At 37.4% G+C, this 23,068-nt stretch overlaps 1 protein-coding gene across 1 annotated transcript; it reads left to right on the top strand.

Annotated features, from left to right (window-relative positions):
- Window positions 1–311: 311 nt before the first annotated feature.
- Window positions 312–22,713, top strand: BOD1L1 (biorientation of chromosomes in cell division 1-like 1; the record flags this gene model as incomplete). Its single annotated transcript, XM_010289665.1, has 13 exons — window positions 312–436; window positions 1,776–1,966; window positions 3,116–3,742; window positions 4,229–4,378; window positions 5,703–5,872; window positions 6,806–6,929; window positions 7,287–7,431; window positions 8,128–8,203; window positions 9,112–15,262; window positions 17,362–17,429; window positions 18,913–18,982; window positions 21,645–21,688; window positions 22,626–22,713. Coding segments are annotated over 13 exons (8,029 nt in total), but the record flags the coding sequence as incomplete, so codon positions are not given.
- Window positions 22,714–23,068: the final 355 nt, after the last annotated feature.

Genomic DNA, 23,068 nt, shown 5'->3' with positions numbered 1-23,068 from the left:
GGCTCGGCCCGCGGCCGCAGGGCTCTTCGCGGCGTCCCCGGGGGCAAAGCTGGAGCCCCTGTTTTCGGAGGGGAGCGTGGGCTGGCCGGAGATATAAACGCGCCTGGTTTTGTGGGGTGTTTTGAGCGATACGGGTGTGTTTAACACGCCGTGATCGCCGCAAGGGAGAGGGAACGGCTGCGCCTGCAGTGGACTGGGTTGCAGTGGACTGGGTGGGTCCGACGGGGCTCCCAGCTCTTCCAGACTGGTCGCCGGGAGGATGACTGCTTATCAAAACCCTCCAGTCCAACCTCTCTGTTGTTGCTTTCTAGCCTGCCTACCAGAATTTGAGACAGCGTGTTGACAACTTTGTTTCTAATCATTTGGCAACTCATACCTGGAGTCCTCATCTCAACAAGAACCAGCTGAGAAATAACATTAGGCAGCAGGTTCTCAAGTAAGTTCTGGGGTTTCTCTGTTGGAATATGCTCATGTACTGTGGGAGGTGAGAGAGACTCTAAGTCAATTGTAAATTGTCTGCTTTCTTCGAAGAAACTTCTGAAGAAGTTTGAGGAGTTTTAGTGTTTAAAACATAGTATTATTTCAGATACTAACTCGCTATCAGCATTAGTCAGAAATAGACTGCAAATATTATTTTGTCTGGTCCAAGCTGATGCAAGGGTGGAAAGATTGTTTCTGACTTAGGATGTAGCACCCCAGCTAAAGTCTGTCTTTACTGTTTCTTTTAAGGGAGATATTAATAAAATTGCTCATATCATCAAGTTTTGAGCTAAGGAAGATTTAAAAGGATTTGACAAACTAAGCTCTGCAGAGTACTAAAGCTAAAGTCACAAAACAAAAAACTGTGTGTAAATCTAGCTAGACAGTAGAGGTTTTTCAGAACTGCTGTTATGTCAAAATTATGTCAAACATTTATCTGATGTTACATTATTTCATGAGGGTTCCTCTAGTTTTTCTCCTCAAAACTTAGAGTCGGAAGAAACATTAGGAAATTTCTTTAAAGTAGTGTAAGTCTGGGCACTAAATTGGGTCAGGCAGGGGATTTGGGAACAAACTGATTCAGTTATGGTTTGGTGGTACCACTGGTAACTGCTACTGAGGAGCTGTTTTGTTTGGGGGGAAGGGAGCAGTTGTTGTTGGGGGCTTTTTTAGTTCTTTTTAAAGAAGCAATGAAACAATTGCACGAGGCAATATGTTCCACAAAAGATTACAGGGATATAGAGAGAACCTATAGATACCAAGCTGTCTGTTGCCATTTATTTGATTTTACTGAAGATTAAAGGTGTTCTGTAAAGCTGCAGAACTCTGAAGTGTCACACTGTGTTGGGCAGAAGATAACTTAGAGTGGTGGTGACAGGTCTAGTAGTTGTTTGTCTCTCATGCCTTCTATAATTCATCTGTTCTATGCTATGGGAATTGATAACATCAGGCTTCTTCATAATTTTTTTCCACAAATGTCACTTTTACAGTTAGATGACGGTTGTAGGCATAACCAGTAATGACATAACAACAGGCTGTTTGTTTGTTGTGTTAATTCCATGCAGTTGGATTGCTTTGTTTCTCTAGCAATTTTTTTCTTGGTACATAAGGTATAGAGCGAGCTGTTGAAATACAGGCAGCTGGCTAAAGACATAGCTGCAGTGATGCTCAGAAAATGTTAATGCTTCATTGGAGGTTCTTAAGAGTGTTTATGTCACATCTAAATGAGGGTATTTCATTAAGATGTTCTTGAAAAGTCTTTTTTCTTATTAAGTGTTCATGTAACTTTGTTCCAGGTCTGGAATGTTGGAATCTGGAATTGACAGAATTATTTCTCAGGTTGTGGACCCAAAGATCAACCACACATTCAGACCTCAGGTGGAGAAAGCTGTCCATGAATTTTTAGCCACATTGAATCACAAAGAGGAGGCAGGCCCTAGTACAGCTCCAAGTGAGGAGAAGACGGATGCTTCTATTGCAGTACAAGGTATTCTACCATTTCTCTGAGCAGTCTATTAAGAAAAATTTGTTGTTCAAGAGAGTGGAGACATTGCCTAGGTTTGCTGCTAGCACAAAGTTGTTCACATCAGTATTAACAAGCTGAGCTCCAGGTAGTGTACCATAATACTTGTTTCTTACTGTATGTATAAAGGTAGAAGGCAAAAGAGATGTCACCATGTACCACACGTCTGCTTGAGATTACAAGGGATCAGTTTCCTATAGGGAAAAAAGCTGGTCTCAGGGTTCGGCCCTCTAAGTATTGTAGGATCAGATAAGGCACAGCTGTAAGAGAAGAATTACTTTTTTTTTTTTAATGCATTGGTAGATAGGAAAAAAATTATCTATCAAGACAGTTAGCAGTCTTAATGCAGTTGCTGTGTGCAGGGATATTTGAATGGCTAAGGTCCTCTAAGGACCTTAAGTTCTGCTGTAAATCAGCCAATCTTTAGTTTGTTTATAAACACAGCACTTTTTCTTTACAATTTTCATTCATGTTGCCTGGTATTGACTTCTAACACTCCTGCAGGTAATTGTCCATTCTTTCCCTTCCTAAGAGGCTCCACAGCAGTCCATCTATTTGTAACCAGACCCTTTATTTAAATCCTTGCCCTTTTCCTGTGAGGCCCACTTCCTTTAAAGTAAGTGGGTTAACAAGCCAGCTGCAGTTCTTAGTGCTAGTCTAGTTAACCCTTTCTCATCCACCTTCAGAGTTGCTTCTGAGAAGATGGGAAAGTGATAAGGTATTTCTGATAGTCCTGTTGTTACATAATCAATATGTTGAGTCCATTTTCCGTGTCATTTATGGAGATACCAGAGGTATGAAATACAGACTTTCTGCTGCAGTATTCTATATTGTGCTTCTCCAGACTCATCATCCCATTTGGGATGATGGTAGAGTAGAATAAATCTCTGGTAATCAGATCATAATCACTGCAGGAACACAACTTCTTGTTCTTTTTTTGTGGGTTTTTTTTTTTTACACCAAAACCTCTAGATGCAAAATTAGTCAAACCTTTTAGTTAATTTTACTTATTTTAAATAGAGTAATTATTCTTTTCACTTGCATAAAATTCTATCTGAATGGAATTACAGAAACCGAGATGAACTAAAACTATTTTCTTTCTTACTATTCAAGGTGTATCTACTACAGCTCCTAGTGGCAATGTAGCTAGTGATGCAATGTCCATTTTGGAAACAATAACTTCTCTTAACCAAGAAGCAAGTGCTGCCAGGGCTTCAACAGAGAACTCAAATCCCAAGAACAATGACAAAGTTGCAAAAAGACTCTCATCTCAGCAGAGTGTGGATGGTAGCACTGATAGAGAGAGAAATGCAGAGGACTTGCCAGACAGAGAGAAAGCAATTTGTGATCTTTCTGGAGAAGGGGCTGAAACATTTGCAAAGTGTGAAGATTTACATGAGCTTCCCTGCCAAAGTGAAGAAATAAAAAATTCAATGGGAAAGGATACTAATAATTTGACCTTTACAAGTAAAGATACAGGTAAAGAAATTCAACAGGAAAGTGAAGATCAAAAGAGTAAATTATTAGATAAATGTGACAAGAAACCAGACAGCAATGAAAAAGGTGAAAGAAGAAAAGAAAAGAAGGAAAAACTTGACAAGAAGTCTGACCATTCAAAGAAAAGTGATGATACTACAAAGTCAAAAGAAGAAAAGCAAGCAAGAGAGCTGGAACCAGTGAAGCAGTTAGTTCCAGAAAAAAATAGCAATAAACATAAAACAAATGAAAGCACTAAAGAAGGTATGGTGTGGGCAATGCTCTTCCTTAAAATATGAATATGGGGGCACGTTTTTAAGCATGTTCAGGGGGTGAATCAGAAGTATATTTGGAGTGTTGGTTCTCTGCTGGTTCTGGCAAATTTGTCTTAGCTAGCCATAGCTAGATCTTGGTTCATGTCCATTAACTGAGGTACCCACATTAGGAATCAGATGAGCTTTGGTTCCTCAAGCGTGTGATTGGTCATCTGCCTTCCTCTGGCAAGTTCTATCAGCGATCCAGTCGGCATTTAAAGTTTCTCGTTGTACCTCAGAGTGATTTTTGTTTTGAGTAAACCAGAGTTAGCCTAATAACATTTCATTTAGGTGTTACAAATTTTTTTTTCCCCTATTTTTTTGTTCTTAAGATAACTTTGTTTTCAGTGGCAAAATCACTGTTTTGGTAAGAAGAGTTTCCCAAATACAATATGCTGCATTACAGCCCTTTCTTTCTATTTTTTATCTTTGCAAGAAAATGCATCAGTTGATTCAGATATGGATGTACTCAGTGACATCACTGTCAGCTCTGTCCATACCAGTGACCTTTCTTCCTTTGAAGAGGAGAGTGAAGAGGAGACTGTAATTTCTGACAGTACTGAAGAGGGGGAGATCACATCAGATGGTAAAATAATTAGACTGTTAAGTAGCAAGAGAGAGTATGCAATGGTTTTGAGTGCATCATATCATAAAGTTGAGGTTTTGCAGTATGTTTTATTGTACTTGTTTATGAGAAGAAATTTGAATGTGGAATGGATAGCATTTGTGCAATTATGAAAGAGTAGTAGTGGACATACTTTGAAATTTTTTTTAATAGCTTGGTATAGTCTGAACATTGTAAATCTTATTTGTACTACAGTATTTCATAGGTGACAAAAACACTTAATGGTGATGGATATGTTACTTTCCTATGGCTGTTTTTTTTCCTGCCTTCTGCCATGAATTTGGGATAACATTGGAGTGCTTTGTTTGTGACCCCAGGGTAGTGGTTGTAGCTGACTCTGCAGATCAGGTTGTTTTAGAGCTTTAGGATTGCAGGGATTTCCAAATTCTACCTGGCCACGGTAGAAGGAACAGGAATGGATCTAGCTTTAAGACTTTGGAAACACCAGATCTTTTTACCAAATGGGTTATCTTTTTTTGTGTTCTTCCTGCCTAGAGCAGACCTCAGACTCTGATTTCTGCAAATAGGCAGCTTTTGCAGTTAATAAGACTTTCCACTTCATACTCTGGTACTAAGGCACTCTGTATTCAGTTATCTCTATCTTTTCTGCTCTTAAGAATATTATTTAGAAGCACTGAATTACTTGCTTATTCTCTGGCTTTGGCGTTACCTTTAAACATGACAGATTGTGTTCAGTTCTGACTAAATATTTGTGAAGTGAAAACAAGCCTTAAATGTATTTCAGGGATACAAATAATTTGTACAGTATGGAGCACAAATGGTTTTGCTCTATTTCTAATAATCCTGATAAAACTGAAGTAAATCTATTTTTACTTGAGTAATACTTAAGTATAAACAACAATGTGTTTTGTGTGTGTATTTCAGTAAGTTTTTATGTTCTCAAATACTGGGAAGAAGCTTAACTTAATACATAGCAGAAATTATATTCTGACTTCTTATGCGATGTTAACTATTAAGTACTATACATAAAAAGGCAACGTGAGTACAAGTAAGAGGGTAAGCCCCATTATTGTATCCCAGTTTATTCTGGGGTTTGTATCTTGCAATTTTTTGGCTGAATGGTGTTTACAAATACATGAATATACCTTTCAGGTTTTCATAATAGAGTGATACTTTGATGATAAAGGGTTTAATTTTAATTGCTTATGTTTTAGAAGAAGTAATTGTTAGTACAATTTGAGTAGCTTTGCCTACTCAAAAGTTAGGTTGAAAGCACTGCCATAATCTATCAAAATATCTCTACACTTCACTAATCTTTCTTCAGATGAAGAGGAGAAAAACAACCAAAGTAAGACAAAACCTCATGCTAATGAGCTGAGTGATGGGAAAGCCAAGCCTGTTCGTCATGCTTATGTTCGCAAGCCTTTCTTGTACTCCAAATACTTCAGCGACTCTGATGATGAACGAACTGTAGAACAACGCCGTCAGTCCATTGTAAGTGTGGATTTCGTTACTGCTTTCATTCTAGCTCCTTAAACTTTTCAGCACAGAAATTCCACTTCTTACTTGCTGGTAGGTTGTGAGGGGGACTCTTCTGTTTGTTCTCACTTCACCTTTTTTTTTTTTTTTTTTTTTTTTTTTTTTTTGCTTGTGTTACAACTGCCCCTCCTTCAGACTTCCACCAATATTGCATGATCTACTCTCCAGGGAAGCACTCTGCTGGTCATAGTTTGAAGGCTTCTGATGGAAATCAGTGACACGCTTTTCCATTTTTTTCCCCGGCTCTAAAAGGAACAGTCTTTTCATGTTGACAGAGGATTTATTACATGCAGAATCACGCAATTGCACAGAATCACAGCAATAGGTGGATTCTTTCTCAACTGAGCAATTTGATAGGGAGAGTAAGAACTGCTGCACATATGAAAAACTTGATCTTCAGTAGACTTCCTGTATATAAAGACAATTTGCATGGAAAAAGTAGCCCGTATCTACCTGCAGCCTGCCTTCAGTGTGGTTTTGTGTCATTTGGGCTTGTGTTGACTACTGCAGGCTACTTCATTACATCATCTCTTTACAAATGTAGTTCTTGCTGTCCATGAAACCAGTAGTTTGTACTAAGTCTGCAGCCATTGAAAATGAAAAGAGAGGTTTAGGCATGTTCACTGTGTTCTGTGGAAAAAGAACCAGCACACAGAAGAGGGAACAGCAGTTCTTTCAGATCTTTTTCTTTTGACTATATTTCTTTATATTTATATATTTAATATATATATATATACATACCTATGTATTTATGACATGTCTGTCTATTTTTACTTTGCCTTAAGCTCAAGTTCTGTTTTCTGTGGGTTTTAGACATACATTTGTACTCAAAGAATACTCTTTGACTTAATGATAAATTAATTGGTTTCCTTGTTTTTATATCTCCAGGCCAAAGAAAAAGAAGAGAGACTCCTAAGACGACAAATTAACAGAGAGAGACTTGAAGAAAAACGTAAACAGAAGGCTGCAGAAAAAACAAAATCCCTAAAAACTGGAAATCAAAATCCTAAAGGTATGAGAAGTATAACATTAGCCCCTGCTGCCCTGCTCTCACTCACTCTCTCTGGGAAAAAGTATTCAGCTCAAAATATTGGTAATGGGTCTCTAGTCATTTCCCTTAAAAACCCAACATTTCAGCAGTGATGTAACAGAATAATGTATAATGCAAATTATTAATACAAAATTCCATGTCTTCACTTTCATGTATCCTTTCATACATCATTACATTGCTTAAACACATGAATACCTGTATACACTAGTATTCTCTGCTACATGTTAGTACTTTCTGTTTTGCTTCCAGTCTCATTTATAGGTGAAACAGTAATATAATGACATGCTTATGTATTTCACCATTTGTGCATTATTTTAGGAAAAAGTGGCTTGAACTTAGAAGAACCTTCATCAAGAAGTCTTGAGTCAAAAGCTGCTGGTACCAGCATTAAGGATGTGCTTAAAGAACAGAAATTTTTGGAAAAGAAAGTAGCCTTGAGCAGAAAAAGAAAAAGAGATTCAAGGTATTCATGTATTTGCTCGAAAGGAATTGAGGTTTCGAATATTCCTTTTTGCATATTGAAAAGTTTCTCTTCAACTTTGCAGTTAGCCTTACCCATTTTGACAATTTCCTCTTAAAATACTCATATAATTTTGTTACTAATAAGCATGAAGTTCAGGCAGAAAATAAAATTATAGCTGCTTAAATATACTGTAGCTCAGACTGTGGTAGCAGCCCTTATGTGGCTTTTCACGCAAGGAATGGTAATAAAGGCGTGGGAATAGTAATGAAGGAATGAGAGTGGACAGCCTTTAGATGTTTGTGCATCTAATATGCCGGTCGGTCAACTTGGCTTGGTCTTTAAATTGATGTTCTACATAGATATGTATATGTATCTGTCTGCATATGGGTATATATGGGGCAAGGAGATCTCTTACCGTTTTACAGGAACAACTGTAGTACTAATATTGCCATACTAATATTCTCTGCTGTAAGGCACTGATGTCCAGAGGTTATCTTTGAAGTTGGTACCCATAATTTTCCGAGACAAAAAAGCTTGGACAAATTGGCTAGTTAAAAGTTGTGTGACCATGTTCTATTTCAATATTTTTAGTGTGCAGTTCTCGCTCTGCTTCAGTTTTAAAAGCAGAAAGTTTACAAACTAATTTTAGGCTGACACTGAGTTTTCTTTTTTTAATTGTCAAAATACCTGTTTCAGGCATGCTGAAGATGGCTGCAAAAAGAAATATGAGCCATCTGAAGAAGGTTCTAAAGAAATGCAAAAGGCAAATGAGGTATGTGTCTCTTAAGTATAAACCTTATGATCTTCCTTTTTAATTAATAGTACTTGTTCATATGTCCATACCAAACTGCATAATATTGCATGTGTTCTTATGAATTAGTTCTTTCCTGATAGTTCTTTCAATTGTTTTAGTGATTTGACATTGCCATAGTAATGTTTTCTGAATTCCAATAGCCACTAGCATATCCAATCTATGTATTTGGTGCTGATGCATGTTGTAGTAGAACATGAGATACAGTTTAAGCACTGTTCTGTGAAGCACATTGGGTTTTAAAAAAGAGCGAAGTGTGTCTTGCATCTAAAGACTTGGGGAGCTTGATCTGTTTAAACTTCTCACTGGGAAGTTAAAAGAAAACTGAATGTAGTCCAAACACTAAAGAGAATTTTTATGGTGAGAGTTGTTACCGACAACATTACTTAAAAAAAAAAAAAAAAAAAAAAAACAAAAAAAAAAACACACAATGGTAGGTGGAAGTTCAAATGGAAGTCTAGATTTATCCTTTGTGGGTCTTTGGGTGTTGTTGTTTTTTTAAATGGACAACATAATGGCTGTTTAAAGTAACTCATGGAGTACTTGACATTTTGATTGTCCATTTAAATCCATGTAAATAATTTTAGAAAGAAAAATCACTTCATAAATAAAAGCTACTGAAGTTCAAACAGACTGCTTACTGTTAACTTCTGTTTCTTTGGATTTTCCTACAGTGGCAGACAGTTGAAATGAAAATGGCAAGTTTCATTTTTTTACTGACTATATTTCAGCTGAATTTTTATTTCAATGTTAAGTGTATTCTCTGATGTGTTGTTTTTATGGAGAGTTTGCCCTTAACAATTCTGTTCAGTCACATGGTGAAGGAACTGTGTAACATTTGCTAATATATATAAAACTTTCTTTTGTAGACTTGCGAAAAAAATTCTTCCAAAGAATTAAAGCATAATCATGGGAAAAGTGAAATCTCTAAGCAGCTTAGAAGACTCTCAGAATCAGTGCATTCAACTGAGGAAAGCAAAAGTGATTCTAAAGCAGAAAAAGAACATAAAAGAAAAACCTCCATCTCTCTTCAGGCTGAAGGAGCCCAGCAGGATAGTGAAACAAGGGATCCAAAAAGACAACTGGATAGAGCAGAAGTCAATACTGAAGAACTACAGAAGCAGAAATCCATATTTAAAAACGAAAAACACCCCAAAAAAGATAGTGACATAGAAATTCAACATATGAGAAATGCTGCCAAAAAAGAAGCCAAATCTTACAGAGACAAAAATGAAAAGGAAAGAACTGCTTTAGAAGATAAACTTTCTTTAAAGCACAAATATAAAGCAGACAGTATTCACAAGTCAAGTGAAGATGTTGAAGTCCATTCATTTGAGAGAAGTTTGAAAGGAGAGGATGGTGGTCAGAAACATAATCAACAAATAAAGGTTTCCTCAGAGGACAAGTCTGAAAGAAAAAGCAAACACCGAAGTGAACGGAAGATATCGGTAACAGGAAAAGATGGAAAAAATATTTCTGAATCAAACTTAAAAGTTGAAGAATTGCTGCGTAAGGAAAATAAAAAAGACAGACATCTCTCAACCGAAAAATCAAGAGCAGAATACAAGTCCAAAAGGTCCCTGAGTGATTCTAGGCCACAAAAGGATTCCCTAAGTGCCTCAAAGCAACTTGCTTCTGCATCACACAGAAGGAGTGAAAGCTACTCAGAAGATAAACATGAAATAGAATCAACTAATTCTGATAGCAATTTGAAACAAGAAGATGGTGTTCATAAAGATAGACGAAGATCAAAGAGCCTTGTAGAAGACAAGATTTTGTTAAAGTCTAAGTCAAAGGGTCATAGTAAACAATTCAAAGTGTCTGAAACCGAATTACAGGAAAATTTAGCAAAACAAGAGACTGGTCAGAAACTAGACAAAGATAAGAGCGTGGAAGAGAATGATTCAGATAAGCAACACAAATCCAAGAATGAAGACAAAGTTTTTGAGGAGAGTGGTGCTGAGTTTGAGCTTGTAAGTGGCATGCAATCAACTCAGGGATCACAAAAAGACTTTAGTCACAGAGTTAAGTTACATTCTGGAGAAAGAGGATCTGTAAAAGAGAAATATAAAGGGGATAAAGATTTAGGCAATTCCAAACTAGAAAGAAGGTTCTCTGCTGAAGGTCACAAAAGCAAAAACTTAAAGCACAGCAACAAGGAAATAAAGAAGAAGGAAGACAGTATCAAATTGGAAGATAAAGATATTAAAGAAATGGACAGTGGGCATGAAAAAGTATTGAGCATCACAGTGGCAATGGATAAAAAACAAAGTAAGAAGATATCCTGTGAAAACAGAAAAGGCAATATATCAAACCAAGATTTACTTGGAGAGGAAAAGCAATCAACTAGCACAACTGAAAGCAGCCATGTTCCAACCCCTCAAAAGTCAGGTATGAATAATGATGACTTGCGTTCTGGTCGTGAGGAAGAGCTGATGGAACTTTATTTGAAACAAACAAAAGTACAGGAAGCATCTAACATCGAAGGAAAAAACTTTCAAAACTCACTCCAAGCCACAGATGCCGAGTATGCAGCAAAAGAAAAAATATCTCTTTCTATTTCAAATACGGAATTAAAACACAGCTTGGCAGACCCTGAAGCTTGTGAGTCACAGTTTCTGCCTGCAGCTGAAAAAACTGTTAAACAAGAAGATATCCCTGATAAACAAGTTGGTGCCTTACACACTTTGTCCAAACAAGCTTCCATGGATCAAGGACCCAATAAACAAGAGGCTTATAAAATGAGTGTTTTGTATGAAACAAGTGGTAGAATCTTACTGAATGTTCCCAGTAAGGATCAAGCTTCAGAAGACAGCAGAAGACCAAAGAAGTTAAAAACTGTGATAAATTCTAATTCAGATGATGTTCCTTTAGCAATTAATTCTTCCAGAGAAGATGCTGCTGATGCAAAGTCCATGGATATGGATAGCTCTGATTTTACAGATTCCTTGGGTAGTATGTCTAAAGAATGCCATAATTCAGATGAGACTTCTTTATTTGAAGATACTTTCATTTTAAAGAATGATGCAGCACAGGTGGTATATATGGAACAAGATAGTGCAGTGCCGAGTTCTGTCATGAAAGACGATGGTGACAACACCACTATGACAAAGAGTATAGGAAAAGATAACAACGTGCCCCAGCCTGATGAACAGGCAATGGAAGACAATACAGCTGGGTTACCTAGTCAAGAAGATTATGATAAAGCAGCAAAATTAGAAAGCACTCAGAGAAGTGAGTTGAAAATAGAAGAGGAAAGCTTGGTGACTGACATGGGTGAAGATTGTGGAGATATAACAACAAAAGAACTTCTAAAAACAAAAGAAAGAGAGTGCTTGAATACAGTTGCTTCCACAAAGGGAGAAAGAAGCACAATGATGGATAATATGGAAAAGAGCGAGGTGCATGATATTGATGATATGATACAATCTTCCTCTGTGTTAGTGCCTGAAAGAGTTCCTGAGGAAACAGGCAAAGGCCCTGTTATAGCCAGTGTGCAAGAAGGGAATGGTGTGATTGGTATGGAAGATAAAAATGAAAGCAATGCGGTAGGTACCAGTGCAGGAAGTAGTAAACTTAGTTTGTTGTACAGCAGCCTACGAACAACTCCAGCCACTGTGATAGGAACTAGCACAGGAAAGATCATTGAGAGCACTGTAATGGCCACTAGTACAGCAGAAGAAAGAGCTGAGGGTGCATCACATTCTGGAAAGGACAGTGATGCTACAACCACTTGCTCAGAAGAAGAAAGCGAGGTGACGGTAATCTGCACAAGCATAGAAGCTGATGAAGGTTTCACAACGGGCATATGGCTGAAAAGTAGTGAGGGCAGCAGTTTCATCACAGGAGCAGATATTGGTGAGTGTACTGTTGCAGCAGCTGAAGAAGGTGGTGGCAGTATCGTCACTGAAGGTTTAGCAGAAAGTGAAAGTTTCCTTACAAGTACAGAAGGAGAAGAAAATGGTGACTGTACCATGGTTTATGCAGAAGAAAGTGGCAAGGATTCAGTCAATGCAAGTGGAGTAGAGATTGAAGACAGTGTGAACAGTGCTGGGGCAGAAGAAAAAGATGATGCTGTGACTAGTGCAGGCTCTGAAGAAAAGCGAAAGACCTCAACTTGTGTAGATACAGGCAAATTTGAAAGTTCTGTATCCTGCTTAGGTGAAGTGGAGAGTGATGGTGCTGTAACTAGTGCAGGGACAGAAACAGGTGAGGGGTCGACAAGTGGTGAGAGTTCAGGTGAATTTAGGGGCAGTGTGAGAGCTGGCCAAGTAAAAGAACACGAAGGTACTGTGACTTGCACAGGTGCAGAAGAAAGAGGTCATAATTTCATCATCTGCTCAGTGACTGGTACAGATGCCCAAGGAGAAAGCACTGTAACTGGTGCATGTATTGCAATGGTCACAAACAACAGTGCCACAACTGGAACTAGTGGTGACAAATCTGAGGATACTGTAAATGGTGAAAGTGCAGTGACCAGCACAGGCATAACTCCAGAAGATGATGCTGAAATTTCAGTAGTCTGCACAGGGCTAGAAGACAGCAATGAGGGGTTTGCAGTTTGTTTAGAAGCTGAAAAATGTGAAAGTCTAATGGACAGTACAAGGGCAAAGGAAGAAGCCAATATCACTACGGTCAGCGTGGGTCCGTGTGATGATGAAGGTTTTGTGACTAGTACAGGCTCAAAAGAAGAGGATGAAGAAGGTGAGGGCATTGTGACCAGTACAGGAAGAGGAAATGAAGAAAATGAACATGCTTCTACTTGTACAGGAATGGAAAGTGAAAACGCACTGATTTGCATAGGTGCAGAAGAAGGTGAAAGTTCCATTATCTGCATAGTTGCTGAACAAATGGAAGCTGAGTCAGGAGTGGCTGGCACAAATATAAATAAGCTTACTGTTGACAGCATGACAAGTGCAGAGAAAGAAGCTAATTGTGGCACAAACTGCAAAAATGCAAAAGGCATTGTTGAAAGCAGCGTAACCAGTGCAAGTGCTGCAGATGAGGGTGCCTTGACTGTGTGTATAGGAAAGCATGAAGGTACCTTGATTCCCTTAGATGCTGAGGAATGTGAGGGTCCCATGACTAGTGCTATGGTAGTGCAAGGTAAGAGTCAGTCTGACACTGAAGACGAACATGAGAATGCCATGACTTCCTTTGGCAGCAGAGAACTTGATGCCTCTATAAGTAGTGCAGTTCCAACAGAAGATGAGAATTCTCTTATTTCTGCTGCCAGAGAAGAAAAATTAAAAGGTGATATCATCTCTACCAGTACAGTGGAAGAAAGTGATGCTCCCTTACATTCAGCCATGGATGCTGAGGAAGGTCCACTTGCTGTTGCAAGAGCAAATGAAAGTGGGGAAAGCTCTCTGATCTTAATAGACACTGAAGACACAGAGGTGCCTATGCCCAGTACAGCTACAGAGTTTACAGAGTGTGTGCATGCTTTTAGCAGTAAGCAGGAGAAGGATGAGTGCACTATGATTTCCACGAGTATTGTGGAAGAATTTGAGGCTCCTATGTCAAGTGCAGCTATTGAGTATGAGGGTCAGCTCCCCGCTGTGAAAACAGAAGAAATAAATGAGAATGCTATGGTTTCTATAGATATGGAAATATATGAGGTTCCCATGCCTAGTGAATCCAGTGCAGGTGGAGATGATAACAATGATGATGAAAGTAACCCAACTGCTAGCAGTAAGGAAGAAAAAGATGAGTGTGCTATGATTTCAACAAGTGTTGTGGAAGAACAAGTAATACTGATGTCAGGTGAAGTCACAGAAGAGGCAATTCAACATGTGTCAGACACAGAGTCAAAAAATGAAACTGTAATGATCTCTACAAGTACAGCAGAATGTTTTGAAGCTCCTATGTCTAGTGTAGCTATGCAAGATGAAAACAAACTTGCTGCTTCAGAAACAGAAGGAAGATATGAAGCAGCTATGATCACTACAAGCATGACAGAAGAATGTGAGATAGTCCTTATCAGTGCAGCACCACAAGCTGAAAGTCAGCTCATTGTAGCAGAAGGAGGTGAAGATGCCGTTATCTCTCCAAATGCCTCAGAAGAATGTAAGATTGTGGAGACAACTGCAACTGTAGATGAACAGTTTGGACTAGCTGCTTTCAATGCAGATGCAAAAAGCAAAGGTTCTGTGATTTTTGTGGGAGACTGTGGAGCTCCTGTGCTGAGGGTTGCCACCAACAGTGACGATCAACATGCTGCTTCAAGTATAGGAGATAAGGAGGAGGGGGCAGTGATCACTCTGAGCACAATGGAAGAATGTGATAGTCTCTTCACCTTTACAGTCATAGAAGAAAGTCAACTTGCTGCTGAGAGTACAGAAGGAAAAGACAAAAGTGAGGAAATTTTTAATACTGCTAACCAGATTGAATGCATCCTATCGACTACAGGCACAGAAAAAAGCAGTAATTCTTTGCTTGTCATTGGTAGAGAGAACGAGACTCATGAGAGTGGCCTGAGGGAAGAATCAGCAGCATCTCAGACCACAGTAGACAGTGAAATCACAGCAACAGATGAAAATTCAGTGAACCTCATGAGTGTAGATGAAGCCCTTTGCGTGGAGATTAGTACAGAGACTGCTGTGAGTCCAAGTCCTTGCTCAGAAGCAAGTGAAGATGATGAGCAAGCTGAAGACGTTTTGCATGAGGATGTTACATCAGAACTCTCCTGTATGATTTCAGAAGCAGCAATAGGGCATGAAACTCTAAGGAACGTAAACTATAAATTTAACTCAAACTTGCTTTCAGAAAGTGACTTTTCTGAAATAAGGACTCCCCTGCCTAGGGCACAGGCTCTTTCTTTAGTTTCTGCAAATGAAGTAACTGTAAATACCAACCATGGTGAAGTGACAATAGAAGCAGAATTAGGAGAAAAAAGCGACCTCCCTGTGTTGCATGTAGAAGAGCTATATGGCAGTGATGACAAAACGAACTTGGTCAAAATCGATGATGCTGGAATTGAAGTTACTTTTCAAAAAAGTAACGCCATCTTTAATTCGGGTGAGACTTTTTTCCTCTTCAGTTTATAATATGTCACAAATAGATGCATTTTACCATGACTAGAGTTAGAAATAACTTATACTGCTCAAATTAATAATTAATAATATATCAATAATATATTTAAGAATTGCTGACAAATACTTAAATAACCATGTGATTCTGGGAGTATAGGAGTGACTGAACACACCTGAGGTATGTTGGAAAAGAATTAAATGTTACTAGAGTGCAAAAAAGTTATTAAAATACATTCACTTAAAACTGAGATAATATATGAAGTGGTTTGCAAGGGGTAATTATTGTGGAGCTACAGATGGGTTTTGTTATTAATGTGTTTTGAAATTCAAAAATGCTTTTATAGGAAAGAAGATGCATTTCATTTAGATGTATGTTCAACATTTTTGAAAGGTAATTTCTTAGTGATTTGAAAGGTTAAGAGTGATATGCCATGATAATGTGATATGCCATGATAATGGCAGATTTTCTCAGGATGGTTGTTTAATGGTCATATTCAGATTCAGTCTCTTATGCTGAATTTTATGTTGTGAATATACTTGAAATGGTCCTCCTTTATAACATAAAGGAATCATACAGTCATCCTAAATGAATGAGTATTTTAAGGGAGCAATGATGATAGGTGTCTATTTTAAACAGAAAACTTAAGTTACAAATGTATATGACATTAAGGATATAATTTAATTTCCATTTTTCTGGAACCTAACAATTGAATGAAATTACATGGTTGCTAGTTCCTAAAATACCATGTAATGAACATCCTGCTATTTTCAGCATTTCTCCTCCTTGACCCTCCAGAGTAGTTGAAGCACCAAGTTTATGAAAATTAATAAATTCTGTAGATGCCATAATGAAATCAAGATTATGACTTCATTATAAATTTTGGAGAAACTAAACTGCAGAAAAATAGGAGAGAAATCTGCATATCTTTCTTTATACCAAAGGAAGTGGAATGATGCTGATCAAGTACTACTCTTAAAACCTTTTCCTTCTCACGTCTGTCTTTGCTGTTATTTCAAAAAACATTTTATAATGTGAATTTAGGTCCAGTTTCTCAAAGGTTGGCTTTATTCTCTAGTTTTATTGATATTTTGAGTGAGAAAGCTCACTCTGCAGATTTTGGGATCTTAGGAATTTGTCAAAGAAAGATGCCAATCTAGTAAACTTGAAAAATGTTACTCAGTATTTATACAAGAGGCAAACATGAGCCATGAAAATGTAAATTGATACACTAAGGTATTTCTGTCTTGGTGCTTTGCTCAATCCTTGTTGTCCATTGATGTAGCCTCTGTAAGTACCAGTGGTAATGGTAGTCTTATTCTGTGGACCGCAACCACATTTTAATCACTTCACATGCATCATTGATGAATTATTGTGTTAGAACTACTTCTTTTTGTTTAGGAAAAGCTGTATAAACAGACTTCTGAAATAGGTGTCCAAAAAGGCTGTAGAAGTCATATGAAGCTGCTGTCTGCATGGCCTGTTTTTCAGATGTTAGAAGCATACAGCTGTTCCCACAGGGAATGAAATGGATGGAGTTTTAAGATTTTTCTGAAATTACATTGACACTAACAGGAGCTACTGAGCTTTCAGTCTCTATGAAAATTAGGTCATTTCAGTGGGTATGGTTTTAGAGCTTATGGATTTAGATCTAATTGTCACTTAAAGAAAAATACTATCCTTAGTATTAACTCTTAGCTCTACATTCATTAATACAGAGGTAATTTGCTATTTGGAATTTGATCTGAAATCTGTTGAGTTTGGTGTTTTTTAAAGGAAAAGCAAGAAAAAAAGACAAAGTCAGAATTCATAAATAAGCTGTGGTAAAGCCTAATAGCCCATATTTTCCAATCCTTTTGTATTTAAGGAAAACATAGAAGTACTTTTCTTCTTGCAGATGCCAAGTTGGGGTTTTTTGAGCTGGTTTGCTGCAGACAGACTTGCTATTGTTTCCATTGCCTAGAGGAAGGGATTAAATTCAGGTACCATGTTCATGAAGTGGTACTGAGAAATAGCATCCTACTGTAGCATGAGATAAATACAGCATAATGTAATATAATAATTTTAATATATTTGTATTTTATTAGGCAATAACGCAGCTTTACCAAAGTTGGCAGAAGAACTAGAATTTGAAAGTAACTTGAGAACTGACGAGGTATTTATGTTATTTTGAAAAATTTGACTGTACTGTTTCTTGTATAATTATACATCTTGCTAGGGTTTCTTACTGTATCTTTTGATTCGTATGCAGCAAAAATGGCATTTGAACTTCAAAACTTTTGAAGGGTCATTTTTCAGATTATTCAGCTGTACTTTTCTAAGCAGCTGGCATTTAAATTGTGGGCTGTCCATGTTATTCTGTGGTGGAACCAATTCCCTCCCTCAGCCATGCTCCTTCTATGACCATGACATCCAAGTTTGCTTTTTTTAGAAGTAGTCATACTGTAAGCATGTTGCTTGTGATAGTACTTGTAAAGTAGTCATACATGCCTTAGCATTTACAGTTGGCAATTGTTAGTTTACTGCGATCCACTGCTATTCATTTTGTTATATCACTTCCTTGTTAGTCTTCAGACTCACCCATTCTCTATGTGTTTGAGGATCACTTGCTGCTGTTCTATACTGTGATAACTGCAACCTGTTACTTGCTGTAACAGAAGAGCAGGGCATTCTGGATAATCCAGAGTGTCAGGGCTCATGGTCATCTATAGCTTGTGTAAGACCAAAGTTGAGCCTGTCCATTTGTGTGTCTGTGCTGTGATCCATACTAGCCAGGATTCCAGGTGGGTTAATTCTTCATTCAGATACAGGGCTGGATCCGTGTATTCGTATCTTGCCAAACTCTGCTAATAAGCATTTTGAGGGATAACATGATTCAGACACTCACAAGCATCTATGAAAGGGTGAATCTGCATAGAGCTGCTGGCTGCAGCTCCAGGGCAAACCAGTTGAGTGTTTCTGAACCATGGTTTTGGTGCCTGGGATGCACTTCGGGAAAACCCAAGTCAACTTCAGTCTGGTGGGATTTATTGATTTGAGTTCCATGTGCAAGGAGCTGTACTGTTTGCCAACGTGAGATGGTCCTGGATTCAGTATAGTCATATTCACAGAGCACTGTATCTGAGTTTACAATGTCCAGCTCTGACTTAAGTACACTTAGCTCCATATGGCATTATCTGTGCATCGGTGAGATATAGCTGGTCTGCAACTTGAATTAAAAACAAAAAAAAACCATGTGAATTGAAAAGAGTTCGCTGTACCTTGTTATACGTTGCAGATGCATATTTTTCTGTATATGCAAACATTTCTAGAATATTGCTCGTATTTGTATTTGGAACTCAGAGTAGCTGTTGCACCTTGACTTCCTGAGATTTCTCTTGAGATCTCCTTTTTAAGCTAATCTCTGGTACCAGTGTTAACCCTAAGGTCAAGATTAGGCACTGTTCTGGTTAACAGTAATGTGATTTAACTCTGCTAGTGTTCCTTATTAATATTTGTACTGCTGTCTTAAAGAAAGCTTTTGAAGACTTTTATAGATCATGATAAGACAATGTTCATCATAACATGAGGGAGGGGAGTAAGACATACTTGTTTTGGATGTCTGCAATATTTTTGTTTCTTTTGATTTTTGTGTTTAGCCACAACAGCCTGAAAGTCCAGGAAGTGAAGAGGGATATGTGGATCCTCATACTAAAGAGTTTCAAAAAGGTGATTTATATACTGATAGCAACTTACTTTTCATACTGATTTGACTATTGCCTATGATGGGAGGATTGTAGATGTGTTATATACTACGTGTACAGGGATTGAAGCAAAGCCTGCAGAAATCTCCTGTAAATGTTTCTAGGAGCTCATGTGGCTTTGCATTTGGTTTGTGGGAAAGAGAGAGAGTCAGCCTTTTCTGCCAATATGATGTGCTGAAAGACAATATGGAAGGCATTTAGGATTTTTAAAAAGTATACTGCTAACATTCTATTTAAAATCAATAAATATAGGAAAATGTTTGCCCAGGAAAGATACAGAAACTTACACAAACAATGGCTTTCTTCCTTCTAAACTTAGAACATCATTGTTTCAGGTGTTGTGACAGGCCCTGTGAGGATATGACAAAAGTACTGTATGGTTGAAGTCACAGAGACTTTACAGAAAGTTGGTTTGGTTTTGGTTTGGTTTGTTTCTTTCTTAGACTAGGTATTAGGAAAAATTTCCTTACGGAGAGAGTGGTGAAGCATTGGAACAGGCTGCCCAGGGAGGTGGTGGAGTCACCATCACTGGAAATGTTCAAAAAACATGTAGCCGTGACACTTCAGGACATGGTTTAGTGGGCATGGTGGTGTTGGGTTGATGGTTGGACCTGATGATCTTAAATGTCTTTTCCAACCTTAATGATTCTGTGATTCTTGCTTTCCAGAAGATTGAAATATATCTGGCCATCCACTGAAATTTGAAGAGCACTTATAAGTAGGTAATCACCTAGCTAGAAATCTCAATTTGTCAACTTGGATCTGTGCTCAGTAATTCCTTCTCCATGTATTAAATTAGTCTTCAATAGGAAAAGAAAAATAAATTTCCTGTTTCCCAAAACCACATTATTTTAAAGTGTGTTGCAATTGTTTGGCTTTGCAATTAAAGCAGAAACAAACCCCTCTTTTGTTCCCATCTTGATGGATTTTGTGCTCCAGATGCATTACAAAGATGTTTACAACACTACCAGGTGAGAGTTAATCCTCAATTAATGGTGTAACAAGCAAAACTGAAGTGAATTCCAAGAGGTACCAGGGATAGTGCTGCATATAGAGTCCAAAGAGGTTAAAGATGCATTTCCTGATGTGGAAAGTTGCAGCTGAAAGCCTAAGTGCTATGAAAGGACACACTGTTAAGCTCACTGCTAAATTTGTAAACATGCATTGCAAAATAACCATTTACCAAATAGAAAAGAAAAATTGGAGTACGGTGAGATATGAGCATTGGTATGAAACTTTGGATTCCTCCTTATTCTTGGGGTAGGTCACAGAATCATTAGGTTGGAAAGGACCTTTGAGATCATCAAGTCCAGCCAACACCACCATGCCCCCTAAACCATGTCCCGAAGGTCAAATTCATGTATTTGGTTTAATGATGGTGTACATTCATCTAAGTGATAAGAGACATGCTTTGCTCACAAGAAAGAAAATGTAAACCCTGAGAATGGGTTAGAAGAATGTGATCTTCAGGACAGCAGATCCAAAACTTGAACCAGTTTTTCTGTACTGTGAGGTTTTTCTTTGAAGTGTCTGGAAGAACTGTGCCACATCACATCACTCAGTCACCCAGACAGACAGTATTTAAAGTTTAAAATGTGCAGATTATAACTGTGCAGAATAATTGTGATAAGCTTGTTCCATGTAAAATGTTTAAGAAAAATCAATTTGTTGTGTAAATCATGTTGGATATGACACACACAGAAAAGAATAATGCTATGTAGCTCTTGGTAGAGAGTTTTTTCTTTTTGTCCACCACCACACAAGAATCTCTCTTTTTTTTATATATATACACACACATGCATAGAGACATATAGCTCAACGTACGTAAAAGGAAGTTGTTTAAAAGACACATGTGTGTCCTGTCATGAGTGAGCAGCAGACACAGTAGTTTAGTCGTCCAAGATTCCTTGGAATGTAAACAAATCATTGCTGTTTGAGTAGGTAGGATCTAGCTCTTCATTTGACGCTGCTTTAAAAATTGAAAGATGTTGTTCAACTAAGTGTATCTGTGGAAGAATTGTTGCTAAAACATGTAGATTTAAGAAATTAAATACAAATTACGTAAAATTCTATGTAGAATAGAGTGGGTTTATTGGGTTATAAGTTTATGTTCTTAGTGTAGCTGAAAGGAAAACTGCTGGGAATGTTTTAGCAGGTTTTTTTTTTAATTAAAACATTAATTTGGTGTCTTTATGAATCAGACTGTAAGGGGTTTGCAGAACGCTTGATGGAACAGCTTCTTTATGATTCTGTCTTTATGTATCTATATGAAATGGCTTTGAAAGTTACAGAATTTTTTCAAAGGTGAAGAGCATTCATCAGCTCCCATAATTCGTAATTATTTTCAATCATCAATTTCAAAGCTGACAGCCCCATGATTGACTGTATTTTAGCCATAAAATGTTTCTCAGTTATCCTGTGCTTTAAAAATCCGTATTCTTTATTATTATTTTTTTGTTTGAATATTGTTAAAGAGAAGATTGGCTGCCTCTTATTTCCAACGTTGAAAGTAAGTTTTATATAGTTTAAGGTACTCTGGAATCCTTTCAAAGAGGTGAAGTAGAGGGTACTATGATACTTTGCTCTTGTTTAGCTTTTCTGATTATTTTTGTAATTATTTTTAATAGATTTGCTGCAGAGGAATATTGCTTTAGAAAGAGAAACGTTTCATGTAAGTTCATGGTTTTTAAATTTACTCTGTGCTGCTTTTTTCTTCTTACTTTAATTTACTTCTGTTTGCATTAAATATTCATTAAAGGAAAATAATATTTTTGTATATGTGGAGCTATGTATATTGAGACTATGCAGCTGTGTATGTTGATGCCTAATTATTCTTTCAAATTTACCAGTAAATAAATCTTCTTGTATTGTTGTTCAACAGCTTATGACTATTTCAAGACTGTTGTAAACTGACAGAAGAGAGAGGCTTGATTGTCCTCCTTGAGAATAGAGGACAAAACCAGGGATTTTTCTGGGCGCTTTGATCAGGACTAGAGACCTGTTCTTTTAATGCAGTCTACTCTGACTTCGCAAGAACATGGAGCTTATGAGTATAAAAAGGATGACTGGGAAAGTTGCAAATGTAAAGTGTTTCTTACAGAACAGAAATAAGACACAACACAGATGACAAGCTAAAAAATGTGTTTGGGGTTTCTTAAACTTTAGTCTATTTATTTATTATTATACTGTAATGCCGATTGACCACATTTCTGGGGCTAATGAGGTACTTACTCTGTTTCTGCATGTAGAATAGTGTCCTTCTTTTAAATCCAAAAATATTTGGAGGGAATTGCCATGATAAACTGCTTTTAAAGCACATAGTGGCGATGTGAAAAAAAACTGAGACTTTTTTTCACTAAAAAAATTAATTAGAAATTCTTAAAATACTACAAGTCAGAAGTTCTTTCGTGGTGCTGTCATAGAGTAGTAACATTACTTGAAGTCTAGGAATAAACTGCTTTTGTAATACTGCTACTTTCCTTTTTTTCCCATTTTAATGCATGTTGTACTTGAAAGTAGCAAGTAGAAGAACTTTCTCCCTTCTGTGTTTTTATAAACTTTATGGAAAAAAGGTAGGAAGTTATCTTGCTTTGTATCTTTATGTGTAGGTGGAAAACTTGGATACCCAGATAACTGAAGAACATGGATCTAGAGGAATACAACATAAATCTTCCGGAACAGTGGATAAAGAAAAATGTAAGAAATGCAGAACTAAGTGAATTCATGTAAAGCTTTTCTGCTGCAAAACAACGTTTTGCTGCAAGTAGGCCATAAAACAGTATTTTGGAGGAAAGAATGGAATATGGAGAATTACAAACTCCAAAGCAATTGTTCTTTCCAAAGCAACTTTTAATATTACACTTAATATATTTGATAACAATATGGTAACATTTAATACTGCACAGAAGAGGATTGTAGTAGTTTTTTCAATCATAAGTGAAGAAACTTTTGGTTTAGTCATTGTATTGGGTTTGCATAGCAAGGTTTTGGTAGCAGGGGGGGCTGCAGGGGCGGCTTCTGTGAGAAGCTGCCAGAAGCTTCCCCTGTGTCT

The sequence above is a fragment of the Phaethon lepturus genome, unplaced genomic scaffold (genome assembly GCF_000687285.1).
Source record: "Phaethon lepturus isolate BGI_N335 unplaced genomic scaffold, ASM68728v1 scaffold34526, whole genome shotgun sequence".
Classification (NCBI taxonomy): Eukaryota; Metazoa; Chordata; class Aves; order Phaethontiformes; family Phaethontidae; genus Phaethon; species Phaethon lepturus.
The sequence above is the reverse complement of the archived record's forward strand: the minus strand, read 5'-3'. Positions and strand labels throughout refer to the sequence as shown.